General features: G+C 43.0%; 1 protein-coding gene across 1 annotated transcript; it reads right to left on the bottom strand.

The window, feature by feature from the left end:
- Window positions 1–1,208: 1,208 nt before the first annotated feature.
- Window positions 1,209–24,853, bottom strand: SS18L1 (SS18L1 subunit of BAF chromatin remodeling complex). Its single transcript, XM_035121649.3, has 11 exons — window positions 24,657–24,853; window positions 15,418–15,494; window positions 14,529–14,613; window positions 10,555–10,699; window positions 9,377–9,574; window positions 8,586–8,750; window positions 7,983–8,084; window positions 6,526–6,618; window positions 4,757–4,876; window positions 2,905–3,032; window positions 1,209–1,751 (listed from the first exon to the last, which is right to left on the bottom strand). Exons 1-11 carry the CDS (start codon window positions 24,723–24,725, stop codon window positions 1,725–1,727), a joined length of 1,209 nt encoding a protein of 402 aa, XP_034977540.1. The 5' UTR covers window positions 24,726–24,853; the 3' UTR covers window positions 1,209–1,724.
- Window positions 24,854–24,991: the final 138 nt, after the last annotated feature.

Here is a 24,991-nt window from a genome sequence, read left to right as displayed (position 1 = left end):
GAATTTTAAAGTGCTTCACTTTGGCTGGATTTCATCATCCTACTGGCTAAATTTGTTCCCCAGTACATTTTGTTATAAATGGTCATACTGCAGATATTTAAAACAGGTGTAGTCTTTATGGTAGCCATCCTAAGCACACTCAATTGGAACTAAAACCCCACTGAAATGTTACTGAATGAATCTTAGAACTTTGTTTTTACAAGAATCTCATTTTATGTCAAAGGTAACTATACTGGGTCTTCCCCACAGTGGTAATTATTTTGGCACTGAATACATACTATATCCTGCAGTAAATTAGTTATGTGAGGGAAATTCATTTTCTTTATATACTTGCTGCCTGAAGATGGAAGGTTCCTTGTGGGGACACTCAGTAGAGAAAGGCAAATCTCTTCCCAGAATCAGGCAGCCCCATAGCAATGGAAGCACAGCTCTTCTGTTGCCCTTCATTATTAGTCCGGGAGCCTGTAATGGCTTTGCCTTCTTGATAAGGCACCTATTTTCCAAGGAATGCAACAGATAGACGTATACAAGAGATGCAAGTATCATGAAGCAACTTGTAGACATATTTTTGCTACAGGACACCACAAACGTCCCTTATGTTGATGACATCACCTGGGCCAGGATGCATAAAAATGAATTCCCCAAGAACATTATACAATAGATACAGAAGGAATCAATCTTTTCCTTTACCAGATTCCTCGGCCACACACTAACTCAGGCATAGGCAACCTTGGCTCTCCATATGTTTTGGAACTACAACTCCCATGATCCCTAGTTAACAGGGCCAGTGGTCAGGGCTCATGGGAGTTGTAGTTCCAAAACATCTGGAGAGCCAAGGTTGCCTATGCCTGCACTAACTGAACCCATGGTCATATATCCAGGATAACTGAAATAGAGCAGTCTTCTCTGATGGTTTAGTATAAATTCAGTGGAACTACTGCCCACATTTCAGCAGTTTAATGCTTCTTTGGTATTGACCTGCTATGGGATATAAGGACATCTTCCCATAACAGAACCAGTTCCCAAGTCAGCAATAAACTCCAATCATAAATAGCTGGTAGAAAGGTGGCTTAAATAGGCCCTACTTACTGCTGTACTAATTTGTTGTTTCACTTTGAAAGTATCTAGCAAATCAAACTCATGCCCATACATTTCAGTATTTGCAGTTCAGAATTTAAAAAATGCAATAAAATAAGCCTATCCCAATACCATCAAATTAGGCTCTATTGATTTCAGAGGATAGTAGATACAAAATAATCTGCAGCACATCCAGGCTGTTTCACCTTGAAAACAATGAGAGCAATTACACGAGCAGAGCACAAAAAACTTAATTATATGTGTTTGATGTATTACAGAATATTGTAGCCTTGTAGATGACGAAGACGAAAAATAGCTGGGGGTGATGTGGATACTGATGTTCAAGTAACCTCTAAAGCTAGACATCAAGTGAGGGTGGGGGCAGGAGAAGGAAGAACCTCTGCATTGTATCAACATACAGTATTATACACAGCACCAAAACATACCAAACCATTAAAGCATTGCCTTGTTACCAGTAGTGCACTGCTTCATATCCAGCATGAAATGAATACTATTTCACAGACAAATGCTCCTTTGTGCTAAGGGGGTTAACCAACATATTACGATTAATCAAAAACTGCCCGTACATCCAAGTTCAAAAGACGGACATAAATATTGAAACAAATCTGACACAGGTACTTGTCCTTTTATTGCTGATAGTTTCCATACTGGCTCTGTTGAAAATAAGAGAGAGAGAGAGAAATTAACACTGTCATTTCTACTGACACATAGGCCTGGTTCACATGGTTCACACTAAACCAAACTATGGCTCAGCATGAGTGAATGCAAATACTCAGGAAAAATTGGGCACTTTGCTCCTCCTCAGCTTTTGCTGCTGTCATGCTATCTGGAGCTAAGCTTAAAGTTACGTCCACACCAGGCCACATGGTTTGTCCTCCAAACAAACTACATTTTTTTCTTGGCTTATGGCTCATGATTTGTTTAGGGGAGACAAACCATGAGCCCAGGTTCAGACACACCCAGTTGTGTGGCACTAGGGAGCTAGGGAGGAGCAAAGCAGTCACAATTTTCTCCTTGTGTACTAGCATGCTTACTTATTCATGCTAAGCTCAGTGGAACAGCACCTGCTTTGTAAGGTCCAGGTTCAATCCCCAGCATCTCCAGATAGAGCTGGGAGAAGCTCCTGTCTGAAACCCTGAAGAGCCGCAGGCATTGATTCAGTGTCAGCAGTGCTGAACAACATGGGCCAATAGTCTTACTACATAAGGCACCTTCATGTGTTACTATGTAACAATAGCACCTTGAAGTGGGACCAGTAGCATGTTGGAAGGCACTGCAAGCCCCATGTGATCAAAGTAATGTGATTCTAGCAGGATGACCCATTTAACAACCTGACACACCAGCACATTTTGACTAGCTGCAGCTTCCAACCTGCTTTCAAGGATAGCCATATATAGAGTGCGTTAAAGGTAAAGGGGCCCCTGACCATCAGGTCCAGTCGTGTCTGACTCTGGGGTTGTGGCGCTCATCTCGCTCTATAGGCCGAGGGAGCCGGCGTTTGTCCGCAGACAGATTCCGGGTCATGTAGCCAGCATGACAAAGCTGCTTCTGGCGAACCAGAGCAGCACACGGAAACGCCGTTTACCTTCCCGCCGGAGCGGTCCCTATTTATCTACTTGCACTTTGATGTGCTTTCGAACTGCTAGGTGGGTAGGAGCTGGGACCGAGCAACGGGAGCTCACCCCGTTGCAGGGATTCGAACCGCTGACCTTCTGATCAGCAAGCCCTAGACTGTGGTTTAACCCACAGCGCCACCTGGGTCCCTGATATAGAGTGCATTACAGTAGTCTAAATGGGAAGATTTACCTGCTCATAGCCGTAAGGCCTCTGTTGCTGTGCAGATGGTCCTGTCTGTGAAGCTCTGTAGCTTCCATACTGTTGCCCCTGACCCTGTTGGTAACTGGAGTACTGTGATGAGGCTCCTTGGGCTGGACCTGGGAATATAACAGCAAAGGTCTTGTCAAGAGTTCAAGAGTAGGATGCATCATGTCCTTAAAAGCCTGGCAGCCTGACATTTGACATTACTGTATTTTTATTTTTTTTATTTTTTAAATTTTTTTATTTTTTAATTTTTACTTCTTTACTGTATTTTTTGTAAAAAAAATTGTATTTGGAAAATTAATTTAAAAAAATTAAAAAGCCTGGCAGCAGAAGAATATAAACATAATTTTGATACATGCATAGTAGACTACATACTTAAATTTCTCCTTCTGAGTTTGCTTATTGGTTTACATATTTGTTTATATCCCACTTTTTAAATTGACAGAGCAGCTACAATAATTTAACCAATAATTTCATAAAGGTAATCTAACTATAATTTCAGAAACAAGGCAGCAGCAATTAAAAATAAAAACAAGCACAACATATAACAACAACCAGCACAGCTCTTTAACTGAAAGTTGACTGGCATAGGAAAGTTTTCACTGGCCATTTAAAAGTTAACAAAGCTGAGGCCATAACAACAACAACAACTACTCTGTCTCTACAACCAAGCAATCTTATTTATCCAGACGGCAGGCCTTCAAGGAGGGCCTGTGAAGCTGATCTTCACCCCCAGGCTGATTCTTTTATATATGAAACCTTTGAAATCAAACAAAATATACATACAGTTCTCCTCATGTCAGTCTATTATCACTATAAAAGTGATAATAGACTGACATGAGGAGAACTGTATGTATATTTTGTTTGATTTCAAAGGTTCCAAGGCAGTACTTATTTTTGCATTTAGTTTTGGTGCTTTTGTTATGGTAATGACTAATAAAAACTTGACAGGATGATATACCTGAACTTACAATTAGGCTCAGAAGACAGTTGCAGGCACAGGTCTTATTTGCATTACTGTCCACTCTGTTGCATGTCCACTCAGAAGTAAGTCCCACTATATCTAACAAATCTTACCCTTAGGTAAGTGAACATGGGGCACTTCCATGGTTCTTTTTGAATCAACAGGCTACTATAAAGAAAACCTGTGTGGTATGGTGGTTAGAGAATTGGATTTATACTGGAGAGGCAAGTGTTCAAATCCCATTCAGCTACAAAGCCAGCCTCTCCCCCAGCCTCTCTCTCTCAACCCAACCTGCCTCACAGGATTGTTGTGAGGATGGAAAGGGTTGGGACTACAAATGCTGCCCTGAACTCTTGGAATAAGGGAGGACTAATATCTGAAGGACTATTATATTTCAATATTTTGTTGGAAGCCGCCCAGAGTGGCTGGGAAAACCCAGGCAGGTGGGCAGGTTATGAATATTATTATTATTATTATTATTATTATTATTATTATTATTATTATTATGAAACCAGGAAAAAAGAACTTTTAATAAAGACTGGGGGAAGTTTGTTAAATATTTGAAAAAAATTATTGTAAACAAATTAAAACGCTGGCAGGGTTAACATAAAATGAACAGTAAAGCTAAATAAAGGAAATTCTTAGAGAAAAATTAATAATTGAGGAATTAATTTGGATATGCAGCAGTAAAGACAAAATGGAAGGATCCACAGGTAGAGGGGGAGGGGAGGTTGATTTGATATGTATTTTTGTTTTTGTTAAAGAATTTGCATGTTTTGTTGTAAAATTCAAAAAGGATAAATAAATTTTAAAGAGAAAGAAAGAAAGAAAGCTACAAAGTAGAGCAAAGCAAGACAATACACATTTTCTCACCATATCCTTGCTGCTGTCCTGGATAGCTCTGTTGATTTGGGTATTGCTGCTGTGAATACGTTTGCTGTTGTACAGTTCCCTGTTGGTATCCCGCCTGCTGCTGGCTATACTGGGAATTCCCTAAAGACAGAATATCAATAGGGTTGATTTGCAAGCTAACCAGCACCCTAGATCCACATAGGGTTCAATGGCATGCTCTAAATCTTCCATGGATGCAGCCAGTTTGAGAGAAGCACATCCGTAAAAGGCAGGCATCACTTCCAAGTACTAATCTGTGTGTGAAAGGGTGAGTAATGTGCCACTGTATCCACACCAGTTCTCAATAAGAAATGGTGCCTGCCAGTGCAATTATTCCAGTTCCTTCATATGGCTACACTCACAGGGTTGCATATGGCACAGAGAAGTGTGTGACGTATCCCTAAGGGGTCAGCAAACTTTTTCAGCAGGGGGCCGGTCCACTGTCTCTTGGACCTTGTGGGGGGCCGGACTGTATTTTTTTAAAAAAATAATAATGAACGAATTCCTATGCCCCACAAATAACCCAGAGATGCATTTTAAATAAAAGGACACATTCTACTCATGTAAAAACACCAGGCAGGCCCCACAAGTACCCAGAGATGCATTTTAAATAAAAGGACACATTCTACTCATGTAAAAACATGCTGATTCCCGGACCATCCGCGGGCCGGATTTAGAAGGCGATTGGGCCGCATCCGGCCCCCGGGCCTTAGTTTGGGGACCCTGCCCTAGGTGCCTGTTTTTGCAGGGCTCACACAATGCAGATTTCTAGGATCAGAGGGAGCTTTTCAGTCACCTGCACCATTGAGCATGCATATAAGTAGCCTGTGTGGAAACATTAAAAAATAGAAATTCAGATACTTCAAGACTTGTACTTTTAAAAAGTTCTAGTTTGCCATGAAAGAAGGAGTTGTAGACAACACTGTGCAAGGTCTCCTTCCCTCCAGAAGCAGACGAGTATACATAGGTGTCGTTTTGGCACTTAGTGCTTAAAGACTGGAGGTATGTGGCTGGACTCAACAGCTGATTGGCTGTTCATTCCCATCCTTCCAATCTTAAGGGCTGCTTCAGAGCATGCAAATAGACACGACATGTTTTGCATGCTAAAGTTCCCAGGTTCAATGACTGATATTTCCAGGAAGCACTGGGAAAGATCTCTGTCTAAAACTCTGGTGAGACACTGCTAGTCAGTATGGTTACTAATAAGATGAAGCAATGGTATAATGGAGGTTCCTTTATTCAGAAGCTGGGAGTAGTGGGCATTTTGTTGCTTACACTAACATAAGCACTGCTACACACTCCCCTTAAGTATGAAGCCCCTCTCTGGGACATGGGGTGTACTATAAGAGAAGAGGGCCAATTCATTGCCCTGCTTAATGGACCAAAGAACCTTGCAGCTGGGCCTCTGTTGTCCCCAACATTAGAAGTCAGTTGCTGCTGGCAGTTTTCTGGGAGGCACTTACCTTCAGCCTAGGGATTGGGAACCTATAGCACACCAAATGTTATTTGACGACAACTCCTATCAGCCCTGGCCAATGATCAGGAAGAATGGGAGACGTAGTTCAGGAACGTGGAGGGCCACAGGTTCCCTGTCCCTACTATACCTATTACCTACAGTAGATGGCGGCTGGCATCTTCTTAGAGGAATACAGAACAGCTATATCTTTGTATTGCTAGCAGCAGTAAAACACAGTGGGGTGTGTGTGGGTGTGGGTGTACACCCAACATCTGCTTCCATAATGTCTTCTTACCTCCTTCATAGTAGTGCTGTGTAGAATCTTCAAATGATCTGTCATAGCTTTGTTCAGAATAAGATGACTGCTGGTACGCATAATCACCATGACCTATGACAAAAAGAAAGGTACATAAGAAATAGATAATTTAAAAATTGATTGTGCATTTTTCAGATGTATGACCATTTCAAACTTGTATTACTATCAGCTGAGTTATGGCTCCTGCCAAATGTGTGATGTAGTGCACAGAATTCTGTTGACAGAACTAATCCCCTTACAGAACTACAAGTCCCATTAAGAGGATGGGTAGCTAACACCTGCAGTGTAAATATGACTGAAATGCAGCTCACACCTGGATTAAACAAAAAACATGGGGAGAAAGATAGCAGCACTTAAATCTCTAAAAAGAGATGTGCAAAGGTTCAAGCACTGTTTTTATTTTTCTAAATTTTGGAGCTGTAAGGTTTATATCCCATGAGAAACAGTTTCCCTTGAAACACTTCAAAGACAAAGGACATGGGGTTTTCTTTCCAACTGCCTTCCTAGGTTTTTCTTTGGATACGTTTTGCAGCTGTTTGACCCCTCTTGTTGCCTAGTTCCGTTCAGAGAGCCCACTGCCAAATCCTGGTGCGCCTTAGCCCTCCTACTTGCTGACACTGCTGGTTCACCTGGCCCATCTAGTTCAGCATCCTGTTCTCACAGTGACCAACCAGATGCACATCAGAAGCCTGCAAACAGGACCAGAGTGCAACAGCCACTGGTATTCAGAAACATTACTGCTTCTGACAGTAGAGGTAGAGCTAGTAGCCATTTATAGTCTTATCCTTATTGAATTCGTCTAATCCTTTTTTTAAAGCCATCCAAGTTGGTGACTATTACTGCCTCTTATGTAAGCAAATTTCATAGTTTAACTATGTACTGTACTGTGGGAAGATGTATTTGTTTTTGTCTCCTGAATCCTCCCAACCTTCAGCTTCACTGGATGTCCACAAGTTCTAGTGTTAAGGGGATGGGGGGACAATTTGCTCTAGTCACTTTCTCCATGCAATGCATAATTTTATACACTTCTATCATGTTGCCTCTTTCCTCTAAATTAAAAACTCCCAAGTGTTGTTACTTGCCTCATAGGGGAGTTTCTCCTGCATATTTTCTTTCTGCCTTTTGTGGTCTGGGTTCTTTTGCTGATATAACCCTGTCCATTCCAAACTTACCTCTTTTCCCTTGGTTCAACTATGCCACCTACAAACTAGTTTGCCTACCATCACCCACTCACCCACCTCTGGCACAGTGATCTCAGGCCTACTTGCTTGAAAATAAAGCTCCAATAAATATCGTAAGGTCTTATTTTCAGGTAAAGGCTTGGGAGCATTTGTGTGGATTGGCCTCCGTCTTTCAATTCCATTCCTGGGTGCCAGAAGCCTTCTGCAGGTCAACGGCATTATGGAACCATGTTCCCCAATACTCAGCAAAATTACCATCGGGATAATATTGCTGGTTCATGGGCTCTGATGAACCTTGTCCATGACTGTATTGTTCACTGTAGTATTCCTCCTGGCCCATGTACTGCTGAGAGGAACCTACAAAGCAGAGTGAGAGTACCGTTGTCAGTCTACAGTGAGATCAAAGGTGGATAACTGAAATAACCTCTTTAAAGGGATGATACCCTATCTGCCTGACTTGTAAGTCTGTTCCATACAGACGAGGTTCTGGCTTAGGACTGTTGGTTTCAAGTCTTGCCTCTGCTGTGAACTTCAGTGTGAGAAACTGAGTTCCATTAGGACCATAGCACTGGAAGGTTGTTTTGGTTCACTCACACTGTGCCATTTTTGGGATCACACCCTCCCCAACTGCTCTTTGTCCCGCAACTACAAAATCTGCAGTGATGAGGGAAGAAGCATTAACCCTGGTTCCCCAGTGCTACTTTCCACACCTGAGGTAGGCCTCTCAGCAGTTGAATTTGCTGTTTAAAAAGACCCAGCTCACATCCAACCATGGATCTTCCATCTCATAAATCATGCCCTTGGAACACACGCAACACTGCAGAGCTATACAGTTCTGAGTCCTTGGTTCTTATTTACCTTGCTGTGAAGGTCGGTAAGGGCCCATTGGCCGTTGGCCCATCATGCTGTTGCCTTGGTTACTCTGACTCATCATGGCAATGGAGGACTGCCCTTGGTAGTGTTGGCTCCCTGCTTGCGCGGAGTTGTAATGTGACGTTGCTGCTTGCTGGTGCATCATGGACACTGCAACACACACACACACACATTTTACATTCTCAAATTATCTACACAGTGCACCACCACCACCACTGTAGCCCTGAGTAGAATAAACTTCAATTTAATAAATATATATTGCAACTGTACTTAAGTAGAATAAGTGAAATAACTGCATATGTTTACCTCCATCTCGATTTCCTGCCCCTTCATCTATTTTTACAAAATAAGCCACCTGGGGCAGGGACCTATCCCCTCTCTCTCTCTTTTTAAAGTACATCATTGATGCTAAAATGTAAGGAATCATAGGGTTGGCTGGGAGATCCCAAGGGGCATCTAGTCCAACCCCCTGCAATGCAGGAATCTCAACTGAAGCATCCATGGCAGATGGCAATTCAAGCTCTGCTTGAAACCCTTCAATGAAGGACAGCCCACAACCTCCCAAGGGAGTCTGTTCCACTCCCTTCTCTGAAGGAAGCTTCAGAGACCTTTGGAGCTCTTCAGTAGCCCTGCTCTGAACATGATTCTTGCCACTGCCCACCTCCCCAGGTCTGACCCTGTTATAAGTGGTCACAGAAGCCAAGAGCCCCATGACACTAAAATGGCATATCTATCCAACAACAAAAAAAGGCCAGGCCAAACCAAGCCAACCATACCAGGATTGGACTGCATGTTGATATTTGTTCGCGAGACATAGTTGCCTATTGATCCCTGGCCTTGCATTGGTACATTCTGAGACGCAGGCACTGTATGGCTATAGCCGGTTCCGGTTCCGTGGCTACTGACAGTCATGCTCAGGGAAGTCGTGGGCATGGTATTCTGGCCTGACTGTTGCATAGACACGTGATTGGGACCTAGCAGAAAGCAAAGAAGGAAACAAGGGGTGGCAGTGAGTATTGATTTTGAATCCTGTTCAGATTTTGCCTTCCTTCACTCTCGAGTTGCCAGTATCTAAGCTTTCCACATCTCTGCTGCAGAAACTGTGCAACCAGGAAGCTCAAAAAACTATGCTCATGTTATGCAACTTTATATTTTACCTCTCCCAGTTCTTTTTAGATTCAAAATATGGACTTTGAAGGACTGGAATCCCCCCCATGTCAGATTTGGGAATTGTTTGGAGTTTGGGAATGACATCCAGTGAGGAACCTAAAATTGCCACAGATATATAGGACAGAAGGAAAAAATACTTGGGTGAGGTTGGGAGGGAAGAGAAGGTGAGCAGGGAACCACAGGGGCTATATAAAGTCAGGGGTAGCCAACATTGAGTCTTACAACACATAGAGGATCCCCAAGTTCTCCATCTCTGGACAGGGGGCCTACAATTCTAGGTATGCTTACTTTGGGGAAAGGATACACCAGTACAGTGTGACTTGCTTCTAAGTAAATGTGCACAGGAACAGGCTGCATGAGACCTTAAAACAATGGCCTTTTGAGTGAAGAAAAGTGAAAGACCTTTCTTCTGTGCCACATTTACATGCTCCCTGTTGGGCTCCCTTCACCCTTCAAAATGCTTGAAATTAGATCACTGGTGACAGAGCGAGAATTTGATGCTGGCAACCAGTGCTTTTTATGCTACCCACAAAAGCCGCTGAAGCCAACATACGCTCAAGAACTTGAACAGCACCCACCTCAGTGTTCATGGATCAATTCCTCCTATAGGAAATCCATTGTTGCAGAATGCTAGTGGCAACTGTATGAAGAATTGTAACCGATTTGTGTGCATATTTAAGCCCGTGCTGAGGTTTTCCACATGCCCGAGAGGCTAGTTAAACAGCCATAAAAGGCCCCTTTAGAAGCACGCGATGCAGTTGCCAGGCAACCATGGAAAGCTCACCATTGCTGATCTGACTCTGCATGAGGGAGGGAGGCGGAAGGCCTGTCCCAATTGCATCACTGAGGTTGCTCTGTGCATGAAGAGTCTGGTTGGATGCGCTCTGATTCATTCCTCCCGGACCGAGGTTCATGTTTTGCGTCGGTGGCTGCAGATGGCAAGAAGGAGAAGAAAAAAGATTCAGCAAGAGGGATTTGTTATAGGAATAAGCTATGAGGGGTGGGGATACATTATTTATTATTATTAGACATGATTAATAATGAATCAACACAGGAATAAGACTTTTCAGTAATGAAAAAATCAACAGCAATGATAATGACATATACGATCACCTCCTTCATCTAAGCAGACCGTGATGAAACCATTTTTTGTGTGTGTGTGTGTGTGTGTGGGAAATTGTACGACTTTTGGATAAAAAGCACTGATATTTATAAAAGATTAACATCAGGTTTCGAGGTTAACACTGGAGTATGGAGATACATGAAAATATGTCAGACAATGGCAGCTCTGCTATTTTGTAATCCATTTTAATTACCAGACAGTTAATTAGAAAACAGCGAAACAATTGCATGTATACACACACAAAGCCCGAGCCTGTCACGTTTAACTCCTAGATGAGCACTTACAAAACAACATAAAATGTAGCTTAGCATCTTGAACATTTTGAAATATTCTAGTTTTAACTAGATGGCACAAATGCAAATGATATATATTAGCTAAATAAATTCTGTGTCTAGTTTTCCTGTGCAGGTAAAGCTTCCTTTAAAGTCAATAGAGAATTTGTGCTGGGTCACTGAAGGGACATAGTCAACATTTTTATATGTCTAAACCCAACCTTGACCTGGCCCAGTTTCATAACATGCATGTACATATCCTATGCTGCCGATATTTAGTGTCAGTTAAATACACCTCTTTTCCTTTGGTCTTTTAGGACATAAGGAGTCCCACAAACTACAGTTGTACACCGTTGCACTGTATCTAGACTTTTGGAATTCTTTGTGAAAAGAAAATCATTATTTTAAATAGCAGTATTACTTAGGCTTTTGTACATGCCGCCATGGGATCTTTTGGGATAAATGGCAGTCTAAAAATAAAGTAAAAATATTAAAGGGAAGAAGCAGCAGCAGAGGCCAATAACTTTACTAGATAACAAAATAAGGCAACTCTCCCAATTGCATGTCTGCATCCTGAAATGAAACATGTATCATATCAGCACATACACCCCACCCAATTAGGAATGGAGTCTTATTAATCATGTAGCTCAGTATTGCCAACTTCCACCTGGGAGATGGTATACCTTTTTTAAGAGCCTTCCCCAGGGCAGGTAGATATTTTGCTGGAGGAGTTTTCCTACTCTGTTGCCACAGGGGTCAAGCTTCCTACCCTCCCTTCTCTCCCATCCAGTACAGTGGTACCTCGGTTTACGAACTTAATCCATTCCGGAAGTCTGTTCTTAAGCCGTAACTGTTCTTAAACCAACGTGTGCTTTCCCTAATGAGGCCTCCTGCCAGTGCCCTTCCACTGTTTGAATTCCGTTCTTAGACGGAGGTAAAGTTTGCAAACCGGGACACTACTTCCAGTTTTGCGGAGTTCATAAACCATAGGCGTACCCAGAGGGGGGCAGGCAGGGGCAGCTGCCTCGCCCCCCAGAAGCAAAAAATTAACGTATTTTACAGACCATAGCCAGCACTTTTCCCCTCCAAAAACTGAAGTGGAAAAGGGCAAACGGGAGACGTGCTTTGCTTTAGCGAGAGCCGCTCGGTCTCCGCTTGCTGGGGGGGGGGGGACACACAGCTGTAACAAAAACACATCAAATAAATAAAACAAAGTGGCTACCGGTAGTTAAGCAGTTAAGACAATGGAGCAGATATCCCCTTTCAGGCAAGATTTGAAAGCTCACCACTTCACCCTATTGTTCTTCAGTGGGAGTTGTTAATGAGCATTCAGGGATCGCATTAAGAGTTCTATTGGCGATTTAATGAGGGTGCAGAGGATTCAATTTGACTGAGGTGGCTCTGCAAGGCTAAAAGGAAGTGAATAAGAAAAATGGGGGCTGTAGCTTTGATAGACACAGTGATGTTTATAAAAAGCAGTGGTGTTCCAGTCAGCCCCTCCTCCTGCATCTGTATAATCAAGCAGAGAGAAAGCTGCTTACGAGGCTCCTGTACAGGTGTACCGGCATCTTCCTCTTGCTGCAGAGTTCCAGCAACACAGCGTCACCCAGAGGCACCCACAAATGTGAGTTATCCCTCTCTCTATTTCTTCCTTCCTTCCCTCCCTCTTCCATCCTTAATAAAATACTGGGGGGGGGCAGGTAAGCCCCACATAGAAACATAGCTGTCAAGTTTTCCCTTTTCTCGCAAGGAAGCCTATTCAGCATAAGGGAAAATCCCTTTTAAAAAGGGATAACTTGGCAGCTATGCATAGAAAGCCCATCAACATGGGGGAGGATGACTCTTTCAAATACGGTATTTACCAGTAATTGGGGCAGGGGGAGGCACCTAGGCCTCTAGGAGTTGGCTGCTATGCCTAGGACAATTCAAGAAAGCAGAATGATGCATATGCTATGGTAATATATCAATAGAATCATAGAATTGTAGTCGGAAGGGACCACAAGGGTCATCTAGTCCAACCCCCTGCAATGCAGGAATTTTTCCCAGGGTGGGGCTTGAACCCACGACAAGGTTGAAATATTATGCTGATATGTAGCAACGCCTTGGAGCTGTCATGACTGCGGCCATGCCTTGCCTCGCCCTCGCCCGCCCTGCCACCCCCTCTCGCCTGCCCGACCCTCCCGTCCTCTCCAACCAAGCAGGGTAGCCGCCAATGCTGCCAGCCCCAGAAGCACAAGGTGGCCGCTGCTGCCGCGATGTTGTATGGCTCGCTGGCCCTGTAGCCCCGCCCACGTTCCCACTTTGTGGCCCCTCCCCTCCCGTGCCTTGGCACCACCCCTGAACGACCATGGCTTGGCCCCCCCCCTAGTTTTGATCCTGGGTACGCCCCTGTCATAAACCAAATTGTTCGTAAACAGGACTGTTCTTAAACCGAGTTACCACTGTATAGAGCAGGCAAGAAAGAAGAAGAAATAACTAGACTAGGGATTGGGAATTTTTTCATCCTGAGGTCCGCATTTTCTTCTGAGCAGCCTTCTAGGGGCCACATGCTAGTGATGGTCAGGACTAGAGGCAAAAGTGTGTAGAGAAACAAATGTAAATTTGACCTACAGTAGGCTCATTTCAACATACATTCAGCCCCCCCCCCCAGTCAGCTGGAGGGCCTGATGTTCCCTACCTCTGGAGTATACAGTTGCACTATCAGAATAAGGCTTGCTGCATCTCTGCAACATCACTCCCCCACAACTCTTGAAAAGACGAAAAGCCACCCTCTCCAGGTAAGGTAGTGTCCAATTTTGTAACAAGATACTGGAGTTCAGGCATGTCTAGAAGTCGCATACTGGAAGCCCTTCCCTACAGCAGACTGGGCTAGGTGAATTCTGGGAAATACCACTTCATACTGCCTTGGAGGGGTAGTAGCATTTGTATCATTTCTACATGCAAAAAAACCAAACCTCTTTGCTAATTAAACAACCTATATTACTTAGCTTTTCAGGGATAAAAGTTTTTGTTCAGCCCCCTTCCTTGCAATGAGTACTTTTTGTTGTTATTTTAACAATTCAGATTCTTAACTGCAATTCCCCACCTACATGGCACAGCATAGCACAGTCCTCTCTAGCTCTTCCACCCCAAAACTCTACCACTTCATGTGCAGACCAGTCCCAAGATGTGCAGGCTAGCGATAAAGAAGTGCACTTTGTATAACCATGGTATTGACCCTAAAATATGTGCAGTGGAAAATCAGCTCCAGGCATGCCCACATTGGGTTTGCGCTCATGTTGGCAGCATTGTTTATTTCCCACAAAAAGCATATCTTTAGCAGCAAGTACTGGACTTCATTCAATCTCATAGGTCAGTACTTACAGCAGGAAGCAAGGACTGCATATTCTGGTTCGAGTCTGCTATTGTTGCCAAGTAGACCAAGTTTCTGTGCAAAATTTGTTGATATCTGTAAGCAAAGGAACATGACGTTATCTTAAGGAAGTAAAGCTGGTCAGAAAAATACCTTTTTTCTGGAGTGGCTATGTGCATCTGATCTAACTCGCCATTGCAATAAAAATATTTTTTTAAAAATTGTCCAGTAGCACCTTTGTTGTTGTTTAGTCATTTAGTTGTGTCCGACTCCTTGTGACCCCATGGACCAGAGCACGCCAGTAGCACCTTAGAGACCAACTAAGTTTGTTCTTGGCATGAGCTTAAACACAGGTTTTTTGTAGCAACAGGAGTCAAGAGTTAACATTCACCTGTTTACGCATGCAATGTCATCCTGCCCCAGGCCATGTTCAAGATCTTGTTATTAGCATAAATTTGTGAACTACTTGAGACCTAGTTACCTGAAATACCACCTGGTCCGTGCTCGAACCTGCAACATCACTTAGATCATCTGGGGAAATTCTATCGGTGACATTGCACCCTACAGAATAGCACAGGTCTGACATTTTCCACTACTGCCCTTGCACTATAGGATGCCCTTCCCTCCGCTATACATGAAGCACAATACATCAGTTCTTTCATACATGTTTTAAAGATGCATCTCTTTGCCCAGGCTTTTCTTGGCCCATACATTTAGACCCTATTAAAACTAGATTCCTGTTTTTATGTTGCTTTTATGTTTTTATGACACTGGTCTATTTTTATGTGGTGTTTCTGTATACTACTTAGATGTTTTTAAACATAAAGCAGTTTAGAAAGGCTTTCAAATAAATAAAACAATAAACACATGTTTCAACACAACAACAAAAATCATACTCACTGAGTACATTCTGCTGTTTTGCCCTTGCTTTGATAGTCCATAATACACTGTATTAGATGATGGTTTTCATCCAACATCTGAATTAAAAAACAATATAAAAGATCACGATATGAATGACTGAAACATAGTCAGGGACCTTGCACATTCCCTCCTTTGTTTAGCTAAAACTTTCTGTAGTCTTCTTTTTCCTTGCACTCTCTTTATGCATGTGCATTAATCATCATTAAAAGTAGATAAAGCAAGGTGAAAGAAGCAGGGAGAATGTTATTTATGATTAATATGAATACAACACCCCACCATTATGGAAATTAATATCTGAAGTTGTATTATACAGAATTAGACCACTGGCTGGTACTGCCTATTCGAGAGCTCATAACCCTTTTTAGGTCTGTGAACAGATTTGGATTTTTTAGCTAGAGTGGGGCGCACTACTCCTGGATCAGCCTCTCCATCCCCTTGCACACTCTGCGCACACTTTGGTTTTCCATGGGGTCTGGGTAAAAGCTGAATCCAGTAGACTTAATCTGAGCCTTGAAAAACAGATCAATGAAGAGGCCCTGCTGCATGATCAACCGTTTTATTCTGGAGAGGAACCCTTTTGGTTTACTAAGACTATTTCTTTTGTTGCATCTATTTTCTTTATTTCAACAATTTATATACCGCTTAGCAGCATGGTTTCTAAACCGTGAACAATGGGTTTACAAAAGATAAACTCTTATTAAAATTAACCATGGAATCAGAAACTCAAAACACTTGCTGAAATAATAATTGAGAAGTCTGAAGTTCAGTGGGAGCCAGGGGCTGATTTCTGCTAGAAGGAAGTTCCACAGAATTGGGCCCACAACACCGAACACACAGTTCCTGGTGGATGCAAGCCATGCATTAAATCCTATTCCATGGTAGAAGCATCCAAGCTGGTGATGGTGGTCTAAGAAGCAGGGATGCAGAATTCGGCCTGAAATCTGAATCAGTGATCAGATTGAAGCAGCAGACGAAAGGAGAGCAGGAAGATCCTCAATCCATTCCCCCTCCTTGGAGACGTTTCCATTCAGAAGGGGGATTTTGTGCAGCCACGCACCAGCGAAATGGCATTTAGGAGAAAATCAAAAGCGATGATTGACTGAACTATGCCTTTGGCTAAATTCTAGAACAAGCCTTTCTATTTCTAGGGAACACGGCTGGGGAAAAGCATAAAGGAATGGAGCAAAGGATCCTGCCCCCCCCCCGTCGCCAATTTAATTCATGTGGAAGAAGGTTGAAGTCCTGAAATAATTACATTGCTGCTTTTTTTAAGTTAAAAAATGACACAGCCACGGACTGCATCCCTTTGCCTAGGTTTTCGTAGCATTTTACATTTGAATATTAATCAGTGCAAAGGAACTGAAGGAAGCACAAACATTCCTTTAGTATATTTATTTCTAGTTTGTTTTGGTTTCTACCCCAAAAGCTACAGAAAAATATATATAAATGTCCTATACTGTATAGCATTTCAAAATGCTCAGTCTAAGAAATGGAAATATAAAATTGGGGGTGGGGGGTGTAGATAAAGGGGCAGGCAAACTTGGTTCTAAGCAAAGGGCCATAGGCTCAGTGGCAGAGCATTTGCTTTGCATTGTTGTTTATTTGTTCCCTGCACATCAGACTGGGTTGCACCAGCCACTCTGGGCAGCTTCCAACATAATATGAAAACACAAATGTGACATCAAACATTAAAAACTTCCCTATACTGGGCTGCCTTCAGATGTCTTTTAAAAGTTGTATGCAGAAGGTTGCTGGCTCAATCCCTGGCATCTCCAGGTAGGGCTGCAAGTGAGCCTTGCCTGAAACCCTGGAGAGTCACTGCCAGTCAGTGTAGGCAATGCTGAGCAAGGTAAATCATCTGCAAACTGGGACACAAGAAAGACAAAACACTGCCTTGCTCAGCCATGGGAGCCCAGGGCAGGCAACTTGTTCATTCCTACCGCAATGGCTCCCCTGGAAAATGCATCTGTTTGAATTTATCTCCTGCAAGTGCATAGCTGCCGTGCATTTCCAAAGGAAACAGTAAAGTGCTGTACTTGGAAATGTGGTTGTGTGTTGTGGTCAAATCCTGCTCTCCATTCCTGGTATTTAGGGGCTTAGCCCTCACACACAAATTCTGTGGGGCTGGGGCTGGGGAGGACAGTGTGTCTCTGCAATGCTAGCTGCAGGTTTTATGGGTGGGGCTTGGTCAAGATACCCTGAGTAGTGCCACCCCATCCTCACAGCTGCTGTCTCCCCATTTGCTTGATCTGCCCCATTGGGCACAATCTGCAACTTCCCAAGAGAGGGCAAAGTGAGAGGAAGTAAGAGCTGTTCGACAGTGGAATGCAGGAGGTAGTAGAACTCTCCTTCCTTGGAGGGTTTTAAGCAGCAGTTGGATGGCCATCTGTTGTGGATGATTTCGTTGAGGTTTTTGCAGCACAGGGGATTGAACTAGATGTCCCTCTGAGTCCCTTCCAGCTCTACAATTCTCTGATTCTAAGCTGCTGCTTTCTTTCTTGCCCACTTGCTTAGAGGTTCCAGGAGAACAGACAGCATTAGCAAGGGAGCTCTGAGAGTTGGTTTATTTATCAAGGATCTAGAGTAACTACAGACACAACATATTTTTTTTAAGTACCAAGGCATTGGAAGGAACTAGAGGTATCGTATTCCAATCCACTAATCCTCAGCTAGTGGCCTATGTGTTACAGGGTCACAACTTTATGGAAGGGAAGGTGCACAAACAGTGCCCTGAGCATATTTCGGAAAGGAGGGGGAGACAGACGATCAAAAACTGACTGTAAACCGGTAATCCTATGTAGGCTGAGGATTGCAGGGAGGGGAATAGAGAAGTGATTACAGCAGGGGTAAGAAACCTGGAGCCCTCTGGATGTTGCTGGGGTCTACCTTACATCAGCCCCAGCCAGCAGAACCAATGATCAGGGATGATGGAGTTGTAATCTGGATGGCCACAAGACCCCCATCCCTGAATTAAAGGCAGGAAGAGAATAAAAGTTTATCCTGGATCTAGAAATGTTGAAGCCACTTCAAAGTAGTTTCCCCTGTCCCACCTTTATGTGTCTTTAAAAACCACCCTGCCTATCCCTTTCTTGAAGCTCTCAAGAGCAAATGAAGGGGGTGGGAAGGAGGGAATTATACAACCTTCCAAGCAATCTCATTCAATTGCTGAACTACTCTTAGCGGAATATGGGGGGGGGGAGATTCAAGTTCTTAGCAGCCAGTACTGTATTAATTTTGTAGGGTCTGGCTCTGCTCAACACTGATCAAAAACCAAAACCAAAATAAAAAAACTTTTGAAAATTCTCCCATAAAAATGCTTCAACAGCAGCATCACATTTTCTGGTGTCCAAGGGATCAAGCACTTGGGATTCTTCCGCCCTGGCTCTTGTAATCACAAAGATAACGTTTAATGCCATTCTTGCCCTATCCTCAGAGGAGGCAACAAACAATGTTTCTCCTTTTTCTTTCCTTTAAAAGTATTTTTGAGCCCTCTAGACACTTCCCCATTCATCCTCTTTCCTTTGGCTAAACAAACAACACTCATTGGGCCATACAGTACTTTAAAATGATATTCAAATGCATATATAAGGTATAATTAATTTATTCCCTTCCCTTCTTAGCACAAGCTTTAAAAAAAGGCAAATAAAACATAATGGCTGTAGGGGGCTTTGGGAAGTTGTTCAGATTTTTCTATATATAACATAAGCCCAACTGTGGCTCCCAGAAGAGACTGCAGGTATCTACTCTTTGAGGCTCTTTCCCATGGCTCTAAGGCAGATGTGAGGAACCTTTGAGCTGACCTGAGCTCAGCTTCCTCAGTAGCTCAGAGGCAGGACATCTGATTTGCATGCAGAAGGTTAGCAGGTTCAACCACTGGCATCTCCCAGCAGGGTCTGGAATGTCAGCCATCTGAAAACCTGGTAGGCCACTGCTAGTCAATATAGGCAATACTGAAAAAGATGGACCAACTATCTGACAGGGTAAGGGCGCTTCCTATGTCCCTGGGAATGTGGCATACAGATATTTGATCAAATCAAAAGCAAATTATGCCAGGGGCCGAAGAACAGGAAGTAAATGAGAGATTGGGCAGGGAGTTACAAAGACCCGTGGGCAACATTAATGGGATCATACCATTCAAACATTTTGGTCAGCCTACCTCTGGCCTTCCATACACTTGGCCACTCCCAACTTCCCTCTGTCTCAGCCAGCATGGCCAATGGTCAGGAATGATGGGTGTTGGAGTATAACAGCATCTGATCAGTCACATATCCCCCATTCCTGCTTTTCAAGGGATAACTAATAATGTATGCCAGGGATGGGGAGCCTGATATATTCCAGATGTTGGACACTTCCCATTCGCCTCAACCAGCATGGCCCCTGGCCAGGAATGATGGAAGCTGTAGTCCAACAGGAGATGGATGGAAATGGGTCTCGGGTATCAGCACCATAAACTAGGTTGTTTTAAAAGGTATTGGGTGTGTTTGGGGGTTGGGGTGTTCCATGATAACTAGCTCTCTCTCTCTCTCTCTCTCTCAACTCACTTCTGCCTTTTTTAAAAGCAGAGTATTCAAGATGCACCTCATACACATGTCAGAAGTGGGGAACTTGTGGATCTTCCAAATGTTCCTGGCACCCTCATTATACACCTTTAGGCACCAGGTGAAAACATTCATCTTCAACCAGGCCTTTGGCTGACTAACATCCTATACCCTTTTAAATGTGTTTGTTCCTATTTTCTATTTTGAGTTTTTATTTTGTGAACCACCCTGAGATCTCCAGATGAAGGGTGATACACAAATTTAATAAATTAAAAATAAGTTGTAAAGGGGGAAACTAGATTGTTAGCATTATCTGATCTGTTCCTGAATTAGGTCTTGGGGGAGGAAAGCAGGTGCTTCCAGGGAGGGGTTTCTCTCCAAGAAAGACAGAATTTGTGTAGAAAGAAATAAGATGGGAGAAAGAGTTCATTTCTTTGTGCAAGGAAGGCCTAAGTGTGAAAGACTACCCCAAAGCAATATGTTTGTAAGCCACCCTTTACCATGCAAACAACTCTGAGAACTTTTTGTTGGACAGCCGTTCACCAATAAAGTGGCTACAGACATGATCCAACGACAGCTAGACTGTCACACTGAAATCTAGCTAAACCTCATGCAACCTCCGGGTATACAGCGGTATATAAATTCAATAAATAATAATGCAAATAATTGTCACCTTGATATGTAATAAATAATATTTATTACATATTATGCTTATATTTATTACATATAATGCTGGGGTATTGTTTTTGTTTGTTATCATGATATGTATTTTTGTGTTTTTATATTGTAAACCACCCTGCAATCATCAGATGAAGGGCAGCATGGAAATTTAATAAATATAAATATATTAATATCTATACAGCCCTTCATCGAAGTATCACAAGGTTGTTGATATTACTTTCAATTACTACAGCGACATTAAGAATCAGAATAGCATGGAGATGATTTATAATAGTAAAGAAGGGGGTGTGGCCGAAACTCTGGAAGGGCTTTAGCTTAGTGTCGTAGCATCTGCCTTGCATGCAGGAAATCTCTGGTTCAATCCCCAGCTTTTTCAAGTAGTGCTGGGAATGTCCCTGAATGCCTGAAACCCTGGAGAGCTGCTGCCAATCAGTGTAGAAAATGCTTAGATAGAGGGACCAGTGGTTTGACTCAGTATAAGGCAGCTCCCTATGTAGACAGGGTCCTAGGGATAACACAGGAACTGAAGCACCTGCCTTATCTCAAGTCAGACAATTTGCCCTTTAGCCCAATATTGTCTGCTTTCACTTGCTGTGGTTCTCCAGTGTCTCAGACAGCGGTCTTTTGAATCCTACAATCATGGAAGGGACCCTGGGGGCCTACAACTTGCTTGTTCTTCCTCTTGCTTCAAACATAGCTGAATAAACTTTATTATTATTATTATTATTATCATTATCATTATCCTCTCTTGCAAGCCTGAGCTCATTCTGAGCTTTGGCCAACCTGACATTCACCCTGCAACTGTTGGCTACTCATGTATACTCCCTTCTTTGTGATTTCCCCTTTCTTCCACTTCTTATAGGTGCCCTTCTTAAATCCCAGCTCATCTGTAAGCTCCTTATGCAGCCACACTGGTTTCCTTAGAACTGCCTGCACCTGTGCTTTCAATATTTCACCTTTAAGAAACTCCCATCCATCTAGGACTCTCTTCTCTTTGAGGATTTCTGGCCATGGGATCTCACTCAGTAGTTCCTTGAGCTTTCTGCAACCGGCCTTCTTAAAGTCCAGAGTACATGTCCTGATTCTTTTAAACATAGAGATTCAATGCATGTCTACTACTACCACTGAGCTATGGTCTCTCCCCGACAAGCTGTGGTTTTGCTTTATTATTACAACTAGTACTAATAATAATATTAATAATAAACAGGCTGAAAGGGTGCACTGTAACACAGGGAAGATTATATAGATTCCTATGGGATCACCTCAAAACCAGTATCAAATCATAGGTCACCTATGCGTACATAGATGTTCTGGTGGTTTCGTTGTCATGCTATGTAACAATCACAAATATATGCCTTGGATCAATGTTTTTGTAGTGCTGACAAGTATCGGATCTGTGATATTTTTTTTTTAACTGAGTAGTCTACCTCTGAAAGATTTAATTTAAAAGTTCTTGGGGATCCCTGTGGCAAAAGCATGCAAATTCAGGAAGATTTGTTTTAGTTCTGCTGGATCCATTTTTTTACCCAGTCCCCACGGAAAAGCAGTAGTTCTTGCATTCACTCCCCTCCAGCTTTCTGTCTAACTCAGAAATGGGTGTGGGAGAGAAGCAACCTGAGGGGGGTGTGCCTATCACACTTTGAGAGAAAGTTCCCACTCTGTCCACAGAGTCCCAAAAGGTTGGCAGCATCTGATGGCAGTCAATAAACCTATCAGTAGAACCTTCAAGCACAGTGATAATGTATGTATCCCTGAATACAAGATGCTAATAGCAACCACCTTCATGCTCTGCTTGGCCTTAAACTAGTGATAATCCCGTGAATGCCAAATTAAGCATAAATAATGCCAACCAGGATTAATTAGCTCTCAGTCTTGGACTTAAATGTACAGTAGCAAGGAATCCAAATGAGCAAACAATTTTCACGAAATGCTTTGACAAAATGATTGCAAAAGAGTTGCAGTGCAAACAATAAGGGCACTTTTATATGACGCACACCTCACGAAATGCCTACACCTTTTCCCAAACATCTTGTTAAAAACGCAAATTAAAAACATTTTCAGAAATGTAATATTCAGCAAATTTTATTTGAGCTGTTTGAGATCTATCACACCAGCCTACTAAACAGCTTTGTCAACTAAGCTCTGATACAATCCAGTACCAACAAGCAACCTGTAAGAAAAGCCAACACAGGGCATGTTTTAATATTTTGTTAGAAGCCACCCAGAATAGCTGAGGAAACCCAGCCAGATGGGCGGGGTGTTGTTGTTGTTAAGCTGAGAGTGAAGGATGTGAAAGACCCATTTATTTCATTAAGATAGTGACACGTGTATTGAGATGTTTGCTGACTGTAAGCTCATTGGGGCAGTGATTGATATGGGGAAGGGCCATAACTCAGTGGAAGAACATCTGCTTTGCATGCAGAAGGTCATAGGTTCAGTCCTCAGCATCGCCAGGCACAACTGGGAGGGACCCCAGTTTAAAATCCTGGAGAGCAGCTGCCAGTCAGTGTAGACAACACTGGGCTAGATAGATCAATGATCTGACTCAGTATAAGGTAGCTTCCTATGTTCCTATATAAAACACTATAGTACTATATAAACAATCATCTCTCCCATGGAAGTCAATGTGACTTGCAGCCAAATGTTTCCTCAGAAGTCAAGTGACTTGCCTAGCTTACTAGACCTGGAACTGCAGCCTTAAGCGTTTAACTTTGGCTATTTTTGCCCTACCCATATTGAGAGGACAGGAGGTTCCTAACCTGCCTAATGTACACTTCCAGATCTACACCTGCTAGGATGAGTTTTTAAACAAGCTATCTTGCATTTTTGCAAGACAGCGTTGTCTATGTGCTGCGGATTTGTGCTCCAACACCTCCTTCTTGCATTTGCCATCACTGACAAACAGGCTGTCATCAGATCTTTAATCCTCCTTTGCTTCTTCCAAGACCCTAGGCTAAGACTCCTGAACAATTGCTACAGTAAAGCTAGGAGCATGGCCACTTCCAAGGATAGAGGGAGGCTGACAAGCAGGCACTGGAAATAGCGTATTGTTTAAGCGTTAACAGATCTATTACTCATTATTGACATCTCCACACCTCTCCTATTATTTACAGCCCCTTTCCTGGGAAAGGGAGGCAGGGGGAGAACTTGGATGGTACGTTCCCCTGCCTCTCTCCCTCAGGGCTTTCTCCTCTTCAGAAAGCGGCATTGCAAACTTGTCACAGGGGAACACCTGCCTTGTTTTCCTTACAAAGGTTACAATTCTGCTCCCATTTAGAAATGAATTAATTAAAATGCCCGAACCTCCCTCCATCAAGCATTTAAGATTTTGCCTTTGAATCTGCAACGTTGTTGCTTTTCAGAGGATCTTAAGAGAATCGTTCCATGCCAAACACTTGACATCAATACACATTTTCTTTTAAAATAATAATAGTAATAAAAAAGAGGAAGCCTTAAGACGAAAAGCAGCCATAATCCAGTGTCACACTTCCTTAACGTCCCCTTTAAAACCATGACGAGCCTTACAAAACGAACAGGAAAATAGAAAGATAAAGACGTATAGGCAGATTTCTCTTTCTGTGATAAAAACGTTGCTATGCTGTCATATATAACACACAACAGTCTGTTTGCACTTTGGGCTATTTTTTGTAGCGTACGCAGCGATGGAAGCACGAAGATCCTGCAAGGAAAATATATCCGTTTCATTTTGCAACATTCTCCCTCGGCTCCTTTGATCCTTTCCATCTTTCCCCCTCTCCCTTTGCCATCATCTGAACACCTTTGCTTTGTTCCGCCTCCTCCTTCTCTTCTACAGCGGTCCATCCTTCCAAGCCCTTGCAAATTCACTACTTAGCAGGAGCATCTTATAAAATTACCCTTCCCCCTCCCCACTCCCGACGATGGAGACTTGCACACACATTGACACACACACACACACGCTTGTCTATATTAAAGCATGCTCTTAATTCCACCCCCCTCCCCCGGTTCTTTTTCTGTTACCTTCTGGATAGTTTGCTGGGTGACCTCTCCTTTGCCTCTTGGGCGAGCAGAAGCAAAGGCAACCGACATGGTGGGATGGTCTTTTTTAAAAGGTGTCAAATAATATAGTGGTTCCCAGGATGTAATAATATTGTTATTATCTAGCTGCTATTGCCGTGCACGGGCACAGCATTCGCCGCAGTGCATGAGGAGGGGAGCCAGAGCAGATGGTACAATCTGCGCCTTGCAATGAGCCAGGGGCATTGCACCAAGAACCTTCGTGCACCCCCTTTACCTGGACGCTCCTACTCCCAATGCAAGGCGGAGAGCCAGCTGCCGAGGCTTGGTGGTGGAGG

This window comes from Zootoca vivipara, chromosome 7, assembly GCF_965207765.1.
Source record: "Zootoca vivipara chromosome 7, rZooViv2.hap1.1, whole genome shotgun sequence".
Taxonomy (NCBI): Eukaryota; Metazoa; Chordata; class Lepidosauria; order Squamata; family Lacertidae; genus Zootoca; species Zootoca vivipara.
The sequence above is the reverse complement of the archived record's forward strand: the minus strand, read 5'-3'. Positions and strand labels throughout refer to the sequence as shown.